Source organism: Manihot esculenta, chromosome 10, assembly GCF_001659605.2.
Source record: "Manihot esculenta cultivar AM560-2 chromosome 10, M.esculenta_v8, whole genome shotgun sequence".
In the NCBI taxonomy this organism is placed as follows: domain Eukaryota; kingdom Viridiplantae; phylum Streptophyta; class Magnoliopsida; order Malpighiales; family Euphorbiaceae; genus Manihot; species Manihot esculenta.
The window spans coordinates 5,979,950-5,999,588 of NC_035170.2; the positions used below are offsets into that span (position 1 = coordinate 5,979,950).

At 37.4% G+C, this 19,639-nt stretch overlaps 2 protein-coding genes across 3 annotated transcripts; both read right to left on the reverse strand.

Annotated features, from left to right (window-relative positions):
• Window positions 1-6,529: 6,529 nt before the first annotated feature.
• LOC110623912 (ras-related protein RABC2a) lies at window positions 6,530-17,407 on the reverse strand. Of its 2 annotated transcripts, none has more exons than XM_043961110.1 (6): window positions 16,893-17,407; window positions 16,201-16,269; window positions 9,038-9,103; window positions 8,304-8,425; window positions 7,979-8,140; window positions 6,530-7,193 (listed from the first exon to the last, which is right to left on the reverse strand). In XM_043961110.1, the coding sequence occupies exons 1-6, from the start codon at window positions 17,035-17,037 to the stop codon at window positions 7,083-7,085; spliced, it is 675 nt and encodes a 224-aa protein (XP_043817045.1). In that variant the 5' UTR covers window positions 17,038-17,407; the 3' UTR covers window positions 6,530-7,082. The 2 variants fall into 2 exon arrangements, with proteins under 2 accessions (XP_043817045.1, XP_043817046.1); XM_043961111.1 differs by having other exon boundaries at window positions 8,012-8,140; window positions 16,893-17,392.
• On the reverse strand, window positions 13,137-16,190 carry LOC122724910. The gene is made up of 2 exons (XM_043961109.1): window positions 15,438-16,190; window positions 13,137-15,402 (listed from the first exon to the last, which is right to left on the reverse strand). Exon 2 carries the CDS (start codon window positions 15,305-15,307, stop codon window positions 13,361-13,363), a length of 1,947 nt encoding a protein of 648 aa, XP_043817044.1. The 5' UTR covers window positions 15,308-15,402; window positions 15,438-16,190; the 3' UTR covers window positions 13,137-13,360.
• Window positions 17,408-19,639: the final 2,232 nt, after the last annotated feature.

The window sequence follows — 19,639 nt, forward strand, 5'->3', positions numbered from 1 at the left end:
TGATCACCTCTCCAATCGACATCACAAAAAGCAAATAGAGTGGAGAACTATAGGAATAGAGTAACAGACCATGATTAGCTGTACCATGGAGATATCGAAGAATTCGTTTTACTGCCTGTCAATGATTGATGTGTAACAACCCGAAATCGGACCGCTACCGGCGCTAGGATCCAGATCGACTTAAGGTCGCCAGGACCTGTAGCAAGCCTAACATACAACCTGTCTTACCTGATAATTCCATACATGATCATACATTTACATAAAAATTTTAAACTTTTTATTCACCAAGCTTGACCTGTGCATGCATCATAACTATAACATAAACCCCACACACAAGAGCCCTCATCAAATGCTCTAGTGGGACATCATATCATACATCAAGCTTGGTTTAACATTTCTTAACAGTAAAACATTTATCATGTATAAAAAGGGATTAACATTACATTAGGGCCAAGCACAATACTAAACCTCACGATACTTCTTACATTACATTAAACAATTTACAATACATGTCCACTACTAACTATTACATACATTAAGCCTTTACTCTTGCTGACCTCCTGGTCTACCCCGAACCTGCAAACCTGGGGGTTAAGGGAAAGGGGTGAGCTACTAGAGCCCAGTGAGCAGAATAGTAAAACATTATATTTAAAACATATGCTTTCATGGAATGCATCACATCACAAACAATTCACATCACAAACAATTCGCATCAAGGATGGACTTGTCACCAATAGTCTTCTACACATTCCAGTGGTGCCAGGGGCGTAGAATGGGCCTCACTGGTCTTTCTCTTAACATAACATGACATAACATTCCAATATGCCAGGGGCGTAGAATGGGCCTCACTGGTCTTTCTCTTACTCTGTGTCAGGGGCGTAGAATGGGCCTCACTGGACTTCCATACCGTATCATCGTCATCGTATCATACCGAGGACTAATGGATCATCCAACATCCATCCACATCAACATCAAAGTATGTAATGCAACATATTCGTGGATTCTAATGCAAGCAATCTAATATATCATGGCATTCATGATGCATGAACATGCTCAAAATTTATTTACTTTAAAACATAAAGTTCCATTCTACTCACCTCAAGCTGACTCTGAAGCAGTTACCTCACTGCTGGGGTCCTCGATTCCTCGGGTCCGAACCTACACAGGTGGACTCAAATGAGGGACCAAACATACACTATCATAACTCCAAACTACTCCCCAAAAACCCCCTAAAATATCATAAAACAATCATAGAAATCATGCAAAGGAAGCCTGGACAGGGCATTTTCGGCGGCAGGTTCGGCGGCTGAAAGTCCCTCCAGAGCCGAAACTCAGCTACTTTCGGCGGCCGAAAGTCCCTTCCAGAGACGAAACTCATGCACCTTCGGTGGCATCTTCGGCGACCGAAACTCCCCTCCAGAGCTGAAAGTCCAACTTTTGGGGGCAGGGTTTGGCAGCCAAAAGCTTGCCTCCACAGGCAGGTTTGGCGGCCAAAAGTGCCTTCGGCTGCCGAACCTGAGTTCTTCTAGAAGTGGCAGAACTCAGCCCTTATGCACATTTTCCCTCCCAAACCGCACAAACTCAAACACAACACTCCTAAATATGCATAAACACATTCATAAGCATATAAGGGTCTCAAACTATCCTATACCCCAACAACCATTAACATGGCAACTCATTAATCATGCATTTCATACTTAACCCATAAAAACCCTAACATTTAATAACTAGTCTAAACATGCATTTCTACCCCATAAACCTTCGTAAAACTTATTTAAATCATCGAAGGAGGCGAGGATCGATGCTTACCTCTTGAAGATCGAGAGAAAACGTGACCCAACTTGGAGATTTGGGGAAAATGGGTTCCGGAGGTCTCCAAGCTTCCAAACTTTGATCTTTGCTCTAAAACTTCAAAACTAAGTTAAAACTTGTTAGAAACTTGTAGGATTTGAAGGAAACCTCAAAACCAACCATGGAAGGGCATGAACTCACCTTTGCCCGAAAATGGAGGAGAAAGCTCGCCCATTTTCGGGCATGGAGCCTTTTATAGGTGGCTGGCCAGACCACCTTCGGAAACCAAAGGTGACTCCAAAACTCCACCAAGTTCGGCGGCTGAACATGAGGTTCGGCGGCCGAACCTGGATTTTCCTCCATGGTGCTTTTCTTTCAAAACTCAATTTCTTTCATACTTAAAACCTTGAAAACATATAAAAATATTTTAGAAAAATCTATTCTTATCCTTCTAGAGAGTTCCGACATCCGAGATTCCGCCGGACGGTAGGGATTCCGATGTCGGAGTTTAGCCGGGTATTACATGATGAATGGTGAGTGCATAAATTGAAATGTCTTATTAACTACCATTGTGATGTCAGGCCGAGTAAGGGTTAAATAATGCAACATGCTCACCACCTGTCTATATAATTTAGGATCTTCAAAATTATGGGAACAGTCCTTATAGAATAAGGTTTAGGGAGCTGCAAGCGTGTTTACAGAAGTTGCCTCATGCATATTGACATGCCAAAGAAGTTTCCATATATACTTTGACTGTGAAAGATGAAGTCCAGTAGAGGAAGAGTAGACTTTGACACCCAAGAAATAGCGAAGTTTACCCAAGTCCTTGAGTGCAACTGTTGAACTGAGTTGATCGGTGATTTTTTGAAGAAGATTTGAACTGGACCCTGTAAAAATCAAATTATCGACATAAACTAAGGAATAAGTAGTATCGAACCAGAAGAGCAAATAAACAAGGAGCTATTTATTTTTGATCCTTGGAAACCAATCTTTTGCAAGGCATTGATAAGACAAAAACACCAAGCACGGGGAGCTTGTTTCAACCCATATAATGACTTTTTCAAAGCACATACATACTTTGGTTTGGTTCGATCCAGGAAATCTTGAGTTTGTTCCATAAATACTGGTTTTTCAAGAGTTCTATGCAAAAAAGTAATGGAAACATCTAGTTATCAAATAGGTCAAGCAAGATTGATTGCGATTGACAAGATTAATTGGATAGTAGCAAGCTTAATTAATGGACTAAATATTTCAATATAATCCACCCCTGGTCATTAGTGAAACCCCTTAGTGACTAATCTCACTGTATGACGATCAATAGAACTATCTCGTTTAGTCTTAGTGCGAAATATCCATTTGCTCCCAATAACATTCGAAGCCTGTGATTGTGGTACTAAATCCTAAGTACCATTGGCCATGAGAGCATCAATTTCTTCTGACATTACTTTCCTCCAAATCGAATATTTAACTGAGGAAGATGGTGCAGTGGAAATCACTGCGGTTGATATGTTTTGGATTTGAGGTTTCCTGTTCTTAAATGGGTTATCATGGAATGATGATTGGTTTGATTATTTACATGTTGTGGCTGGTTGGATGTCAAAGTAGTAGGCTGTATTGGTGGAAGAGGAAGGTTCAGTGAATTTGAAGGTAAAAGGCGTTCGGGTTCGATTATAGCAGGAGCTTTAGTGGAAAGTGGTTCGATTATATCAGAATTGTGGGGAAGTGTTTGAGGTGCAAGTAAATTGTGAATGTGACTTGGATTAATTTGAGAAGGCCCACTAACCGAAGATACTAATAGATTGGTACGGTTACTTGTATTTGTAGGAATGGATGGTAGTGGCCTGGCAAGTGATAATATTGATGGTAAATGAGGTGGTGGACCGAGGACAGAGGACCGACCATCGCTTTCCTTAAATGGGAAAACTTATTCATCAAACAAAACACAGCGTGAGAAGAATATTTTATTTATAAATAAGGAAAGACATTTGTACCCTTTATGTAAAAGAGTGTAACCAAGAAAGACGCATTTAGTTGAACATAGCTGAAGTTTAGTTTTTGTATATGGTCGCAACCAATGATAACAATAACAATCGAAAACACGAAAGAAATTATATTTCGGATTATGTTGAAAAATTACTTGATAAGGTGATTTGTGATGAAGATTTAGAGTGGAAAGTCTAAGTATTATGTAAACTGCAGTAGCAAATGCATGGTCCCAAAATTTTAGTGTTACAGAGGCATGAAGTAAGTAGGTTCGACCAATTTCAGTTTCAGTTATGTGACGATTTTTTCTTTTCGTACATCCATTTTGTTTAGGTGTGTGTGGACATGAACTTCGTTGTATAATTCCATTTTCAGTCAAATATTTTTGAAGTGTTTGGTATTCCCCTTCCCAGTCTGATTGAAATTGTTTAATTATTTCATCAAAAAAAATTTCAACTGTAGTCCGTAATTTAACAAAACAAGAAAAGACATCAATTTTTTTTTTAATGAGGTAGATCCAAGTATACTTGGTAAAATAATAAAAAAATAGTACATAATATAAGCAACCATCAGATGAAGGAATGGGTGCAGGACTCCATATATCTGAATAAATTAACTCTAAAGCTTCTTTTGCAATAAAGGAAGAATTGAAAAAAAAAACAACTTGTGTGATTTGCTGACACAACATATTTCACACAAAAATTTATTTACATTATTGGAAGAAGAAAAATTATTCAAAAATAGAATTTTATCAATAGTTTTAGAATAGACATGGCCTAAACGAACATGCCATGTAGATAAGGCGACCGAATTGCAAGCTAGTGGAGTTGCACTTGAGACTAAAGCATACGGACCATCTTTAACTTGTTCTCTGTGAAGTATTTACTTCCTTTGGAGGTTCTTTATCATAAAAAAAAAATTGAGAAAGAATTCCAGTGAGACATCATTAGAGATAAAAAATTGACGAACTGACAATAAATTAGTAATAGAATAGGGGAAATGCAAAATAATGTTTAACAAAAAATCATGAGAATTGACAGTGATATGATTAGAACTAACATTAGAAATATGTAAGCTTTTACCATTAGTAACTTCATTATTTTCCGAATATTCAGAATGAATTATTAAGTTTTCCAATTCAGACGTCAAGTGATGAGTCGTTCCACAGTCCATAATCTACGATTTATGGGTTGTAGTATACGAGGAAGAGTAATTACTTACAGGTTTCTGAATTTTGATTACGACATCTAAGACTAGGACATAAATTAGTAGTATGGCCTTCTCCTCCGCAATTGCAACATATAAGATTGAACGTACTGGTGTTTTGATTTCGTCCACGACTAGAGTTTGATTGGTAGCCTCCATACCTACCACCACATTCTCTCCCTCTCGATCCACCACAGTTTGATTGACTATTATTATAATGCGCAATAGCAAGCGTATTAATTAGAGCATTAGAGCTCTGAAGTTGCATCTCTTTAGAAAGAAGGAAACCAAATAGATCTTCGAAGGAAATAGTTGTTAACATGGCCTCTATATTGCACATGAATGGTATGTAATCGAGCTTAGGCCTTGCAAGATGTGATCAATAAGATCATCTTCAGAAATCGAGACATCAAGAGCAACCAGCTGATCAAATAGTTGCTTTGCACGACTTATGTAATTCGCAATAGTGTTAGTATCTCTAAATAGCGAATGGAGAGCATTTTTTATGGTCCTGATTTGCTGCTGAGAGCTAGAGGCATAGATAGTTTTTAAACGACTCCAGACATCAAAATCCATGTTGGCACCAACAACCTGAAATAAGACTGATTATGAGAAGGAGCTTAGAATCCAGCCTAGTACAGTTTGGTCTTTGATGAACCACTCTTGATAGGTAGGATTTGGAGCATTGTTAATCTGTTTGGGAGGAGGATCAATCGAGCCATCAACATGATGGAATATGTTGTCTTCCTCTATGATTTATCTGTATGTTCACTAACACAGGCCCATCAACTCTACACCATTTGCAGTGTTAATACTCGGAACAACCTTTAGAAATATCAACCTTTCCTACACCAGAACAAGCCATATTTAACCTAGCTAGCATATCAACCTTTTCTACAACAGAACCGTCGGACACTGATCAAAAGCTACCGCAATTGCCGTTTAATTATCACCACCCACCTCTTTCGATGCCCCTTGCCCAAACTACCTTTTCCCAACACATAAACAACAACCAGTTTAGCCTCCTTCTCCTTCTCTACCTGGTTAGGAAGTTGAAAAAAAGAACCTAACTAGCACGCAACCAATCACCATACTATAAAGCAGTAGTGGTACCAAACTATGAACAATCTTAAAAAACATGTCCCATAGAACCGCATTTATAACAGAACCGTTGCAGGCATTGATATGTGAATCCATTTTACCTTCTCAGCAGGTAATTTCAGCATTACACCCCGCCTTAAGGGTTTAAAAATATAAATAGCAACATGAAACCTAAGAGCACGGAACCCCCCGCTTGCATCCTCAGAATTCATACCAACAAAGCGTCCAACCATATTACCAATCACAACCGTCGTACTCTTACAAAACCAATAAAAAGGAATACTAGAAGCACATACCCATAAATTATTTTTCCAATTGAGCTCAGAATTAAAATAAGCTTATGCTACGTTCACAGAGTACAATTTCAAGAAATGGTTTTATTAGAATTTACACATTTTTCAATTGAAAAAATTGCTGCAGCTACCTGTTTCAATCAATCAACCAGAGATTAGCAAGAAAGGAAATTTATTTCCCATATTTAGCAAAATTTCTTGTGCATCTGGTCTCCCACAAGTATACATTTCCTGCTAAACATTTGGCCTAGCATGATTTGATCAATACATTTCATTCGCCTAATAGACCCAGATTTAAATCCCCACTTCCCAATCCCTCTAATAAAAAAAATGTATAAACCATTTGATATTAAACAACTATTAACTTTACATGTCAATGGCAAACTAAACAAAAACTCGACAAACACAAAAAAAAAAAAAAAAAAAAAAAAACTCTTAACTTATGGAGAATATTTAACAGCATCGCAGATATTAACAAGGAGGAAAAACATGAACAAGATGTTAAGAACCCACCTCCTAGAATTGCTCAAATTACCACCACGATCGAGCTTGATAGTAGACATACATCAAAACACATTGTTTGTTTGAGAACAGTGTCCAAAAGGCTGGCTACCACCGTTCAATAGGCATTAGCACTAACGCTCAGAGATCTTCCATTGATTTTGCTGATAGTTATGTTTGCTGTACCTTATTGTCCGGCCACGTTAATTAGGAGCAGCAACCACGACTACGAGGTGCATGGTATCCTGGTTTCTGACTTAAAACCTGCTGTTTGACGACTACGGATCCCTCCTCCAATAAACTAGGTACTTCCAGTACCTGTTTTAAGTAACAAGACTGTCAGAAAATGAAACATAAGATATTGTTGTTGAGAAGGTAAGCAGAACATAGCATTCTATATCGTGCTTCCGATTTTCAAGCATGGTGTTACAAGGAAAAAGAGAGAATCTACTTCAAGGAAACATTCAAAAATGTACATTTAAATGCACTAAACCTTAAGGTGTTCTAACACCAGAATTTGAAAAATTCTATTTTCCTAATACTCACAAGCTGGTCATAGTCTTGCCTTTAATTGCAATGCAAATGGCCCACTGTATGAGGGTGATGTAATAATACAATAGCAATGGTTATAATCTTGATGAACATAGAGCAAATCTTGCACAACCCTGAACCTGTAACACTGTTGTGTGGTATTATAATTTACTAGCTTACTAGAGTACGTGGAAAAAATCACCCACACCTGGTCCATATACTCCATATACTTCATATGAAAGTAACAACTTACCCATATTTCAACTCATGAGAAAAACTACTCTCAGGAACTAGAGTTCCGACTTCTGACAAATGATGAAAACCTGAGATTGTCTTAAGAGCGCATGAACAATGCCAGGTGTAATCTAATTATGTTTTGTTCATATTCAGGCAGATAACTTTTCAAAGACAGGAAATGTTCAACACTGCCATTTCTGACAAATTATGAGATTCAAAGAAGTGTTCATAAATAACTGTAATCAACTTTAGTTAGGAGCCCTTTTCTTCCGTAAAGCAGTTTTTTGACAACCAGCATGTAGTAACTAAAGCATTAACAGTTTCTAATTACCTACCATAAGAAAAACATTTCTTTGTTGACGATGTACCTTTAACATTAGCTCTTTAAAACACTGCACCACATTTTCTCTTGTTTTAGCACTACATTCAAGAAATGCACATTTATGTTCTGCAGCAAGAGCCATTCCCTCTTCTCTACTTACAGCTCTTTCAACATCCTGAAAATATTAAGTGATCAGAACAAACAAAAATACCTTATTAGAATATTTGATCTAAGAAATGATAGCAGAAACTAAATTGAAGCAGCATTCAATTATACGACATGAAATTTGAGTCTGATTATTCATTTCCAAAAATAATTTACAGAAAAGAATAACTCACCCTATCAATTTTATTTCCAACTAGAATTTTGATACAATCTTGATTAGTAGAGTAGAGCTCCACTTCCTTTGCCCACATATCTGACAAGTTTTTGAATGTCTCTCGGCGAGTCACATCATAAACTAAAAGGAAATCAAAGTGCAAACTGATGAAGGTTGCATATATCTCAATCATATTTCTGGAGAAACAATATAACTCCAAAACTGAAGATTTGATAAGCCAACTTAGTTAATAGAAAATTTTAAGAACATTAGACGAATGAAGAAAACAGAATATGTTAAATATGTTAAACATGTTAAAGCTTTTTCTTTTTTCTCCTTCCTTCTGCATTAGAAAGAAAGGAAAAAAAAAGTTACGAGTGCTGGAGAAAGAGTTCACCCATAAATCATGCAATGATCACAGAATATGTACTCGGCAAAGCTATTTCCTGTCTCTTTGAAGTAGATTATGGGAAATCAATCAAGGAGCAGGCAGCATACAATATGTTCACTATAAGCACTCCCAAATCCCAATATAACCGCAATTGGCAATTTGGCATCCTGCTTTCTGAACTAGTTTACAAGTAACAGCTTTTTATGATTTGTATAAAGAGACGACTCCCAGGTTTGAAACAAGTTTCTTATTCACCATATCCCTGCATTCGTTACTGCTCAATTTAAAGAGTCCAATTCAACAAAACATGACAATCTTATCCATAAATATATAATAAAATATTCATAGTTGCAATAACATACCAAGGATAATTCCATGTGCCCCCCTGTAATAAGAGCTTATTAGTGTTCCAAACCTTTCCTGCCCAGCTGCAATACAATACAACATGTCAACATAACAATTTCATTTTACTAGCTACAAAGAAAAGAAAGCTTATCAAACCCAATTATGCACATTTATCTGAGGACTGAGGTGTAGTTCAAACCAACATATGATGGCTTTGACTATACTTCTCTTTTTTCCTTTCTCCTTTATTTTTTTGGTTTTGATTTTTGGGTTTCAGATAACTAGTTCATAATGCATGTAAAAGTCTCTTTTCTTAAACAAATTAGTTATCTACATCACTTGCTTAATCTAGATAAACCTTCTTTTTTCACTAAACCAACATGGAAATGATATGTATTTATGTTAAAGGATTGACAATAAAGAAAAATAAAACATGAAATTATTCTTTTTTTTTCAAAATAATCAGGATATTAGTTCTTATTCTTTCTGGGTATTCCATATTAATGTACCAAGGGCAGAGCACTGATAATGACAAAACAGAGTACTGGCATACAACATGAAATACAAGATTCAATTAAGGAACTTGTGCTAAGAGTTCCACTTATGACTTTACAATGCGGTAAGTGACCAAGTAGCATTTATGCAATGACAGAACACTTGATACATTCCCACTCAAGAATCATTGAAAAGATTCTCATAAGGTTCTAGGATTGGAAAAGACTCATTGTTGAAATCAAGGGCCCATGTGTGTAGACTAATGAAAAAGCAAGTCTCTATGCTGAAAATTGATATTGAAACTGGGCTCTCCATTAGCAAAATGGCCCAAGCCATTTAGGTTTGGTTTGCCAACACTTATACACCCTTTAATTTTCTTGCATACTGTTGATGTGGGACTTATTCCCACAACCCATATTCCAACATCCCCTCAAGTACAACTGGGTTGGGCTCAAACAACTCGGGTCTGGCTCTTCTTTGTTCCACTCTCAACTCTCAAGATCCAGATAGCTGGACTAGCCAGTGGATCCACATGAATCTAAATCGATTAGCTCAGCTCATGAATCTAGCTCGCTTCATGTCCTGCATCTTCAGCTGTTGGACCTCACTGCTTTAATTAGTGATACCATGCTGCCATAAAGGGCCAAGGAGTGTGGATTAATAAATAAGCAGGTCTCCATGCTGACTGGTTTCTCTACCATCAAAATGGACTAAGCCATTTTGTTTGCCAACACTTGCATACCCTTCAATTTTCTCCTACATTTCCAACACGGAACTTATTCCCACAAGTCAGATCCCAATACTCATATTTGGGTTGGAAGGTTAAACTGCAGAACATAGGAACCAATATGCCTACAGGATAATATTCCTATTATGTAGGAATTTTATCATCACTTTAAAACTGGTGATGTGAAGCTGCAGTCCTGTGATATGTACCAAAGAAGTAATACTTTCTGATGTGATACAGTATGATCCATACAACACTACTCACTAGAAAAATCCTTTCACATTTTTCAGTAGGCAACATGTCATCTATAGTTAATGATCTCACTGATGCAGTCATAGCTCCTCATCTGCACAGCCGATTCCATCATTCCATTGGAATGATAGCGCAGAACCATCTCCTCATGCAAAAAGAATTGCACAGTTTCTCACCAAGTACTGGTCTTGTTGCAGCTCATACATGAAGTGAATATTAATTTTCAACTAAAAGTCAAGCCCAAAAACAAAATGGTATGAGCTCAAGCTATAAAATCAATTTCTTGTACCCTGATAGGCTGATAGCTGTTCGGTAACAATGTTATTCATTTTACCTTTCTTTGTTTGCTTAGCTATAATTACAGTGTTAATCTAGCTCTAAGCTCTGAGAAGAAGTATCTTGATTCTAAAAAATAAGTAATTTACACTGACCTGTACAGGATAGCATACAGCATTGGCATCAACTACTACAGGTAGAAAATCTAGTTCACAGGGAATTCTAGGCCTCCTAAACTGGCATTTAGTTCCTCGGGCTTTCTAGGCCTCATAAACCCTCATGATCGATCGACTTAAAGAGACTTTCTTGTAATGAACCTAAAAAATCCAAAACCTCCACTCTAATTCGAATAATATCTCTGAGAAGAACAAGAAATAACTGAAATGGGGTGTTCTTCCCTGATTCAGGTTGCAACTGATCCTCTATGATTAAACAAGAAAGATATTGCAGAGCCATCTGTTGAAGACCACTATCTGATTTACAGACTGTTGAAAGTCATTAGCGTACTGTCTACAATCAAGCCTTCTTTTCCTGATGAATACTAATAAGATTCAAATCATGCAATTTAATGGCAATAACAAAATATACATTAAGGCCAACTAATACTTATTCCCAACAATGTTAACTTTTATGGTCCAAGACTTTAACGAATAATATATTAACTGTTGAGGGATATTAGTTTTTCTTATGCAATATATTGCAAATGGCAGATTGAATGGCTGATGACTCGACCAACCAGCATTTTTCTGGGTAATTCATAGACGAGACATCAAAAATTGCTGCACAAGATGAAATTTCATGATTAACCCTTTCTTATTCACAAATCACATATTTAAATGTTTTAGCAAAATAATATATCTTAAACATTTTATGCATTTACTAATCATAGAGGCCCTCCTTTTAGCAATATTAAACTTGAGAATCATTTCTTGAGAATTAGATTTTCAATATAATGTTTGAATGAATCTTCTTCTAACATTTGAAGTTACATCAATCATCTCCACAATTGTCCAATGACCTCCTATTACTTTCTAAGCCTGTACCTAATGATTCCTCCGATGACAAAGTTCAACACTTTGCCTGCAAAGGGCATCATCCATCAGGCATATGACTACATTCTTACTACTCCCTCCAGCAAACAAGCACTGTTAAACTGCAGTGAATTATGCAGATATAAACAGCTCTTGATTGTGAACTGGAAAATAAACAGTGATGCAATTGCAAACTACACTTGACTGTCATTTTGCAAATTATGTGTTAGGGTCCCGGGCCAAGGATCTTGTTTGGGGTCTAAGTGTAGATGGTTGGGTAGGTGTTTGGGTGTTTGGGTTAGATTTCTTTTTGTTTGCTCGGGTCATTAACGATTCGGCTCAAAGAGGGAGCCTTAAACCTCTTGAGTGTAAAGTACTCAAAGACTGAATGAAATTCCAAGTTGATCTCTTCATTGATAATTATTGAATATTTATACAGGATGTAAACCACCCTTTGCTACATCAATGGAATCATGACTTGATCATGGAGTCACAACCTCCTAAGATAATGGGAGTAACTACCTCCTAAGATAATGGTAATAACTATCTCCTAAGATAATGGAAATAACTACCTCCTAAGATAATGGTAATAACTACCTCCTAAGATAATGGAAACACTAACATAATGCATAAAGAAATATTCAACAAATAAACTAGAAACTGAACATGACTAACTGCTTCAATCCTCAACTTCCATAAGCATTACACGTGGCTGATGCTTCTGCTGGTTACGAGTATACACCTACAAGGGTCTCGTAACAGTACTTCCCGCCCCGTTAGGAAGCTTGTCCGCAAGCGTAAAATCTGGAAAGCGTGCCAGCAAATCCTGAACATTTTCCCAAGAGGAATCAGTTGGGGAAGATTGGCTCCAATGGACCAAGACTTCCTGTTTTCCCGAACGACAACGCTGTCCCAAAATAGCAAAGGGAACCAAAGGTTGCTGTTCACTAATAGGAGGGAGAATCATTTCAAAATTTCCAGAATCAAAATGATATGGCTTGAGTGTGGAGACATGAAAGACTGGATGTAATTTGGAATCAGGGGGAAGCTTCAACCGATAAGCCATAGAGCCAATGCGCTCTAAAACCTCAAAAGGACCATAATATTTGGCAGCCAATTTCTGATTTTTTCTTGAGGCAATGGATGACTGACGGTATGGCTGGAGTCGGAGTAGAACGACATCACCAACATTAAACTCCAATGGCCGGTGAGAACGATCATAATGAAGTTTCATTCTATTTTGAGCCAATTGAAGGTTGTTGCGTAGGAGCTGCAACATTGAGTCACGTTGCTGTAAAATAACATCCACAGTCTCTACAGTGGAATTGCCGGCCAAGTAAGAAAGGAGTCTAGGTGGAGCACGCCCATAGACAGTCTCAAATAGAGTGGATTTAAGAACTGAATGGTAGCTGGTGTTGTAGCAAAATTCAGCCCAAGAAAGCCAATCACACCATTTGTGGGGATGAGAACTAGAGGAAAAACCCCGCAAGCCTCGAATAGAAACTGGTCGCGGCCAATCAGTAATAGCCGAAATTTTGGATTTGTCAACCTGAACGCCTTCATGTGAAATGACATGACCCAAATAAGAAACTTCCGTTTGGGCAAAGGTACACTTGGACCGTTTCAAGAACAATTTGTTTTCTGCCAAGAGGCTCATTCATTAAAGCCTGGAATGTGGAAGGAGCATTTGACAGCCCGAATGGCATGACCAAAAATTCAAAATGGCCATGGTGAGTTCTGAATGCGGTCTTCTCAATGTCTGGTGGATGCATGCCAACTTGGAAGTACCCAGAAACCAAATCCAATTTGGTGAAATACTTTGTCCCTCCCAATTCGTCCAGAAGCTCTTCAATCACAGGAATTGGAAATTTGTCTTTGATAGTTCTTGCGTTAAGTTCCCTGTAATCCACGCATAGGTGCCAAGTTTTGTCAGCTTTAGGAACCAGAAGTACCGGAGAAGAAAAAGGTGATCGGCTGGGACGAATAATCCCTTGATCCAGCATAGCAGTACACTGTCGCTCGATCTCATCTTTTTGGTTGTGTGGGTATCGGTAAGGATGAACCACTACGGGTTTGGTATTTGGAGCTAGAGGAATCCTGTGGTCACAGTGGCGAGCAGGTGGGAGACCTGTGGGAGCTTCAAGGATTGCAGCAAAATCAGCTAATAATTGGCGCAGATGATGATCGCGAGCAGCAGATGGTGAAAGGGAATTGAGGGATGAATTTGTTTCCGATTTGCTGTCTATACCCGTAAGAGCCACCTGTTTCCCATTAACAAAGAAAGACATCCACATGGAGTTAAAATCCCATAAGATGGGGCCCAGAGTAGCTAGCCAATTAACACCGAAGACCAAATCAAAACCAGTGAGCTGTAACACAAATAAATCCACTATGAAAACAGAGTTTCCCAATTCAATCGGTGCGCCTTTGCAAAGACCAGGACTGTGAAGTTGTTCACCGTTCGCAACTTTCACCCGTAACCCATCCTTCGCATCCACTGTAACCTGCAAATCGGCCACCACCGAATCCGAGACAAAACTATGGGTGCTTCCCGAATCAACCAAGATCAGTACTTGCCTACCGTGCCAACAACCTAGAAGTCGCATAGACTGGGAATTGCGAGTTCCAGTGATGGCATGGAGAGAGATTTCTGGTGGAGAATCGGAATCAGACTTCGCATCAGACTTACTGCCGTCATCCAGATCAATCAAAAATAGGCGTTTGCATTGATGTCCGCGTACAAACGGCTCATCACAGTTAAAGCACAGTCCTTTCTTCCGTCTCTCATCCATTTCGTCTGGGGTGAGTCGTTTGATGGTACGGCCAGGGCAGTGTTCCGAAAGGGGAGCAGGACGTCTGACCTCGCGTTGGGCAACACTCTTGGAGTAGAGCTTGCGTTCATACAGGCGTGACATACTCATGGCTGTGGCTAAGTCTTTTGGCTGGTGTAGCTCGACTTCCACTGCTATGTATTCCTGTAATCCACTAATATACAGCTGAACTTTCTGATTGGAACCTAAGGTACCAGCCCTTGAAACCAAAATCTCAAATTTAGTTTGATAATCCTCCACCGTTCCTGTCTGCTTCAATTTGGCAAGCTCCCCTAACTTGTTGCTGCGAATAGGGGGTCCAAAACGAAGATTACATTGGTCAACAAACTCAACCCAAGTAGGATTTGGGACATCCTGGATTAACTGTAAGTACCACAATTGGACAATTCCTTCAAGGTGGTAAGAAGCCAGTCCCACTTGTTCATCATCAGGAGTGGACTGATGCTTGAAGAAGTGTTGACACCTGCTAATCCACCCAAGAGGATCTTCCGTGCCGTTATAGCGAGGGAAGTCCAGTTTGGTGTATTTGGGCACAAAGGAGCAATCGCGAGTAGTCACAGAACTGGAGGTTCCAACTGTTCCCTTGTCATGCCTTGGTCGAGCTTGGCTTTCTGCTTCGGGAGAAGTAGAACGAGCCTGTTTAACTGAGTTTAAATCAAGGGACATGGCATCCATCTTAGCATGGAGCTGCTCAACTTTATCATGGCGAAGTTGATTAGCCTGCTGCTCAGAAAGGACGATATTGAGAAGTTTAGTAAGCTGGTCTTGAACAGAGTCCCCCATAACAGTCGGCTCTGATACCAAAATGTTAGGGTCCCGGGCCAAGGATCTTGTTTGGGGTCTAAGTGTAGATGGTTGGGTAGGTGTTTGGGTGTTTGGGTTAGATTTCTTTTTGTTTGCTCGGGTCATTAACGATTCGGCTCAAAGAGGGAGCCTTAAACCTCTTGAGTGTAAAGTACTCAAAGACTGAATGAAATTCCAAGTTGATCTCTTCATTGATAATTATTGAATATTTATACAGGATGTAAACCACCCTTTGCTACATCAATGGAATCATGACTTGATCATGGAGTCACAACCTCCTAAGATAATGGGAGTAACTACCTCCTAAGATAATGGTAATAACTATCTCCTAAGATAATGGAAATAACTACCTCCTAAGATAATGGTAATAACTACCTCCTAAGATAATGGAAACACTAACATAATGCATAAAGAAATATTCAACAAATAAACTAGAAACTGAACATGACTAACTGCTTCAATCCTCAACTTCCATAAGCATTACACGTGGCTGATGCTTCTGCTGGTTACGAGTATACACCTACAAGGGTCTCGTAACATTATGACTTTAAGAAAGCATTTGCTACTATTAAGGGCTGGAAATTTATTATTTAAAAAAAAAAAAAAAAAAGAAAAACATTCTCCTACTTTAACTGAGATAACTGAACTAGAACCAAAAGAAAAATAGGCTGCTCAATAAAAGCACACGGAAGAATCCCTAACAACCCATTGATCAAACGAAACAGACATGTGAGGAAAGGGAAGAAAAAGAATCCTTCAATTACCTGTGTCCCAAATTGTAAGCTTTAACCTTTTCCCACCAACATTGACCATCTTGATCTTGAAATCGACACCTGCAATTGGTAAAAGGCAACAACCAAGCTCAAAAGTGAAGAAATGAATCAAACAATTGAGATTGTAATTGTTCTTTGCCTGAAGCACAAATTGACCAACACTTTTTAAGAAACAAAAAGATTCCCAGAATCAATTTCCCATTTTTTTTTACTGTTTTATAGATAACTTTGCAAATTAGAAGCCCTATCCTACCATCCAAAACCAAAGCTATATGCACAATTAGCACAGCTCTTGTATTCATATTTCCAACTCTCTCTCTCTCTCTCTCTCCCCCCCCCCCCTCAACATATATGGGAGTTGGTTCACACTAGAACAGACCCTGCTACCTTCCTCAACTCTCCCTCCCTCTTCCTCCCCCCTGCCCCACACACACACTGTGTTGCTGATTGGATACTAGTAAATACAGAATTATAACATCCAGATTATTCCTAATCCAATTCCAGATATAGGCTCAGATTGTTCTCCCAATTGTAGTAACAAAACATAGAGAAACAAACAAAAGAATTCGAACCAGGAAGAAAAATAATAATAACTATTAAAATAGCTAAAAATTTGAAAACGAAAACCACAAAGCAGCAAGAGTACAAAAACATTTATCAGTTTGAAAGAAAGAGAAGTATACCAACTGTAGGAGAGAGATCATGAACAGAATTGGAGATAAAACTGAGAAGTATAGTACTCTTGCCAACCCCAGAATCTCCAATCAACAGAATCTTGAAAGCGTAATCATAACTATTATTCCCAGCTTTAGAAGAAGAACTCGTCATGATTCTTGCTTTATACACATAAAAAACAAAGAATAAGAGAACCCACCAACCTATGAAGAAAAGGGTGAGTGTAAGTTTGGAGATGGTTCTCTATCAAAACAAGAGAAAGGAAGAAAGAAAACTAATTAGAAAGAGAGAGAAAATAGAGGGAGAAAGAGGAGAGGAGAGGAGAGGAGAAGCCAAATGGGAAATTTCCTCGGGTATGAAATAATGGTGGGGTTGGCGGGTAGCATTTTCTGTTTGATGGAAATGGATTTTCTCTGAAAAGAAAAAGATTTTGTGAAGAGAAAAGAGTTGGTGTTATAAATTCAATCCATTTGAAAGGCTTTTTGGTGGCATCAGAACATTTGATTGTAATAGCTCAACAGGACAGGTGAAGGCCTCTTCACTTTACACATCAATTTCAAACTATTCTTTGCCTTCTCCTAAATTAATGTCTTCTTTTACCTCAAATTAATAATAATAATAATAATAATATGCAATATGGAAGTTATGGACGTTACCAATTTTAACTGTAATTGTATTTAAATTTTAAAATTTTATTGATTAAAAAAATTAAAATTAAAATAATTGTGTTCCTATCATGTATATCAATTATTAATATTAATAATTATTGTAATTATTAATAACCACTATTATATTCTTATCATATATCACCAACCAACAAACACGTCAGCTATGAAAGATTTTCAGGTGGCCAAGGTCAAAGTTGTCAACACGTGTGCAACATGCAAATATCCAACCCGAATTAAAAGATAATTAATTAATTAATTAATTAATCAATATTATTTTTATATTTTATATAATATATTATATTTATTATTTTAAGAGACTTGTGAAAGATTGAGAACTGCATGCAATTGCAGGCTACACGTTTACGCTTTAGGTAGCCACTTCATCTAGCTATTCTTTGCCAAGTGGCAAATTATTCATCCAATTTGTCTCCTTATTATTTTTCTAATTTTCTTTTTTCTTAAGAAACTGTAAGTTGGAAAATTTTCAGAGATTTGAACAAAATTATTTGCTTATTTTTTGTTCACTGGATATACTATCAACCTGTCACCTACCTACCGTGCCCATTAATTTTGGAGCTTTCTTGATTTGATGATGAAAATTAGGTATTGGTTTAATTTCTTTAAGTATGCTTATTTATATAATTTTCTCGTATAAATTCTGATTAAAAAATATTAGAAAATACTTCTCTTATCAGATATATTTGTTAGGATATAATTAAAACAATATTTTTTTTAATTAATTTCTATTTATATTAATTAAAATAGTAAGAATGAATATTAGAAATGGAAATAGTACCCTAATTCTCTTTGCCCTTTATGCCATCAATACTCTGTGCAATTTTATTATACATCCTATTACATATGATATAATCTCAACCGTAATCTTAAAATGTACATAAAATATTTTCATAATATAAAAGAAAACTCGACATATGCATAGATATATAACTGAAAACATAAATTCATATTAGAACTCTTATCAAATACTCCAATATGGTCAACATTATATACCACAGTTTAGTTCAAACATAACTTAAACATTAAAAATTTTTTCATAATAAGATCACTAAGAAGAGTATTATAAAAGAAAAATTGGACAAAGTACAATTCTAAACTGTAATACATTACATGCTAAGAACTAACATTATATAAAGAGTTACACTAACAGCAAAAGTTGATCTCCTACGCTAATACGCTAACTCTGATTCTATAAACCTGGAGTTAAGGGAGAGGGATAAGTTATTAGAGTCTAGTGAGTAGAGACATAATATAAAACAGTTTAATAAAACATATACTCGTATGAATGCGTTATAACACAAACAATTCATATTAATATGGACTTGTCACCAGTAACCCTCCATAATTCTAATAGTGTCTAGCCCACAATAGGTGCCTCTCAGGACTTACTCTTAAATATAACATAACATAACATATTCATGGTACCAAAGCATAGAATGGGCACCTGGTCTTTCTCTTACATAATGGTAGGGGCGTAAGATGGGTCTCGACCTGACTTCCATATCCGTCATATATAATATATCATATCATGCTCAAGTCCTAGTGGGTCATCCAACATCCATCCACAATAATAATAAAATTACGCAATGCATAATATTCGTGAATTCTAATGCAAAACAACCTATTCATATATATATGGCATTCATGATGCATGAGTACGCTTAAAAGCCTTTAATTCAATTAAAAATAATAGTTTAGTTAATTCTACTTATCTCTGGTAGACACCGCCCTCTCTCTGAAGCAATTATCTCACTGCTGGTCTCTACGGTCTCTCAAGTCCGATCCTACACGGATGGACTTAAATGAGAGATCAAATATAATTTTTACAACTCTTAAAACTACCCCAAGAAACCTTTAAAAGCACTAAGAAAACACATAGAAAATAGACTGGAAAATGCTATGCAAAATACTTTCGGCAGCAAGTGCGGAGGCCTAAAATCCCTTATAGAACCGAAAGTCAAAACCTTCGGAGGCATATTAGGCAGCCAAACTTGCAGAAGAACCCGATTCTATCTTGAAGAATCAGCCCCCCAAACTCAGCCAAAACACATCATAACTTCAAAATATGA

What these genes read in the sequence shown, in the direction of transcription:
- LOC110623912 (XM_043961110.1), bottom strand. Translation starts at nt 17,037, where the DNA reads ATGACGAGTTCTTCTTCTAAAGCTGGGAATAATAGTTATGATTACGCT. An exon ending in TGATCTCTCTCCTACAGTTG is followed by an intron (nt 16,270 to 16,892) that starts GTATACTTCTCT and finishes TACCAATTGCAG; the next exon opens with GTGTCGATTTCAAGATCAAG. An exon ending in TTGGAAATAAAATTGATAGG is followed by an intron (nt 8,141 to 8,303) that starts GTGAGTTATTCT and finishes TAATATTTTCAG; the next exon opens with GATGTTGAAAGAGCTGTAAG.
- LOC122724910 (XM_043961109.1), bottom strand. Translation starts at nt 15,307, where the DNA reads ATGGATGCCATGTCCCTTGATTTAAACTCAGTTAAACAGGCTCGTTCT.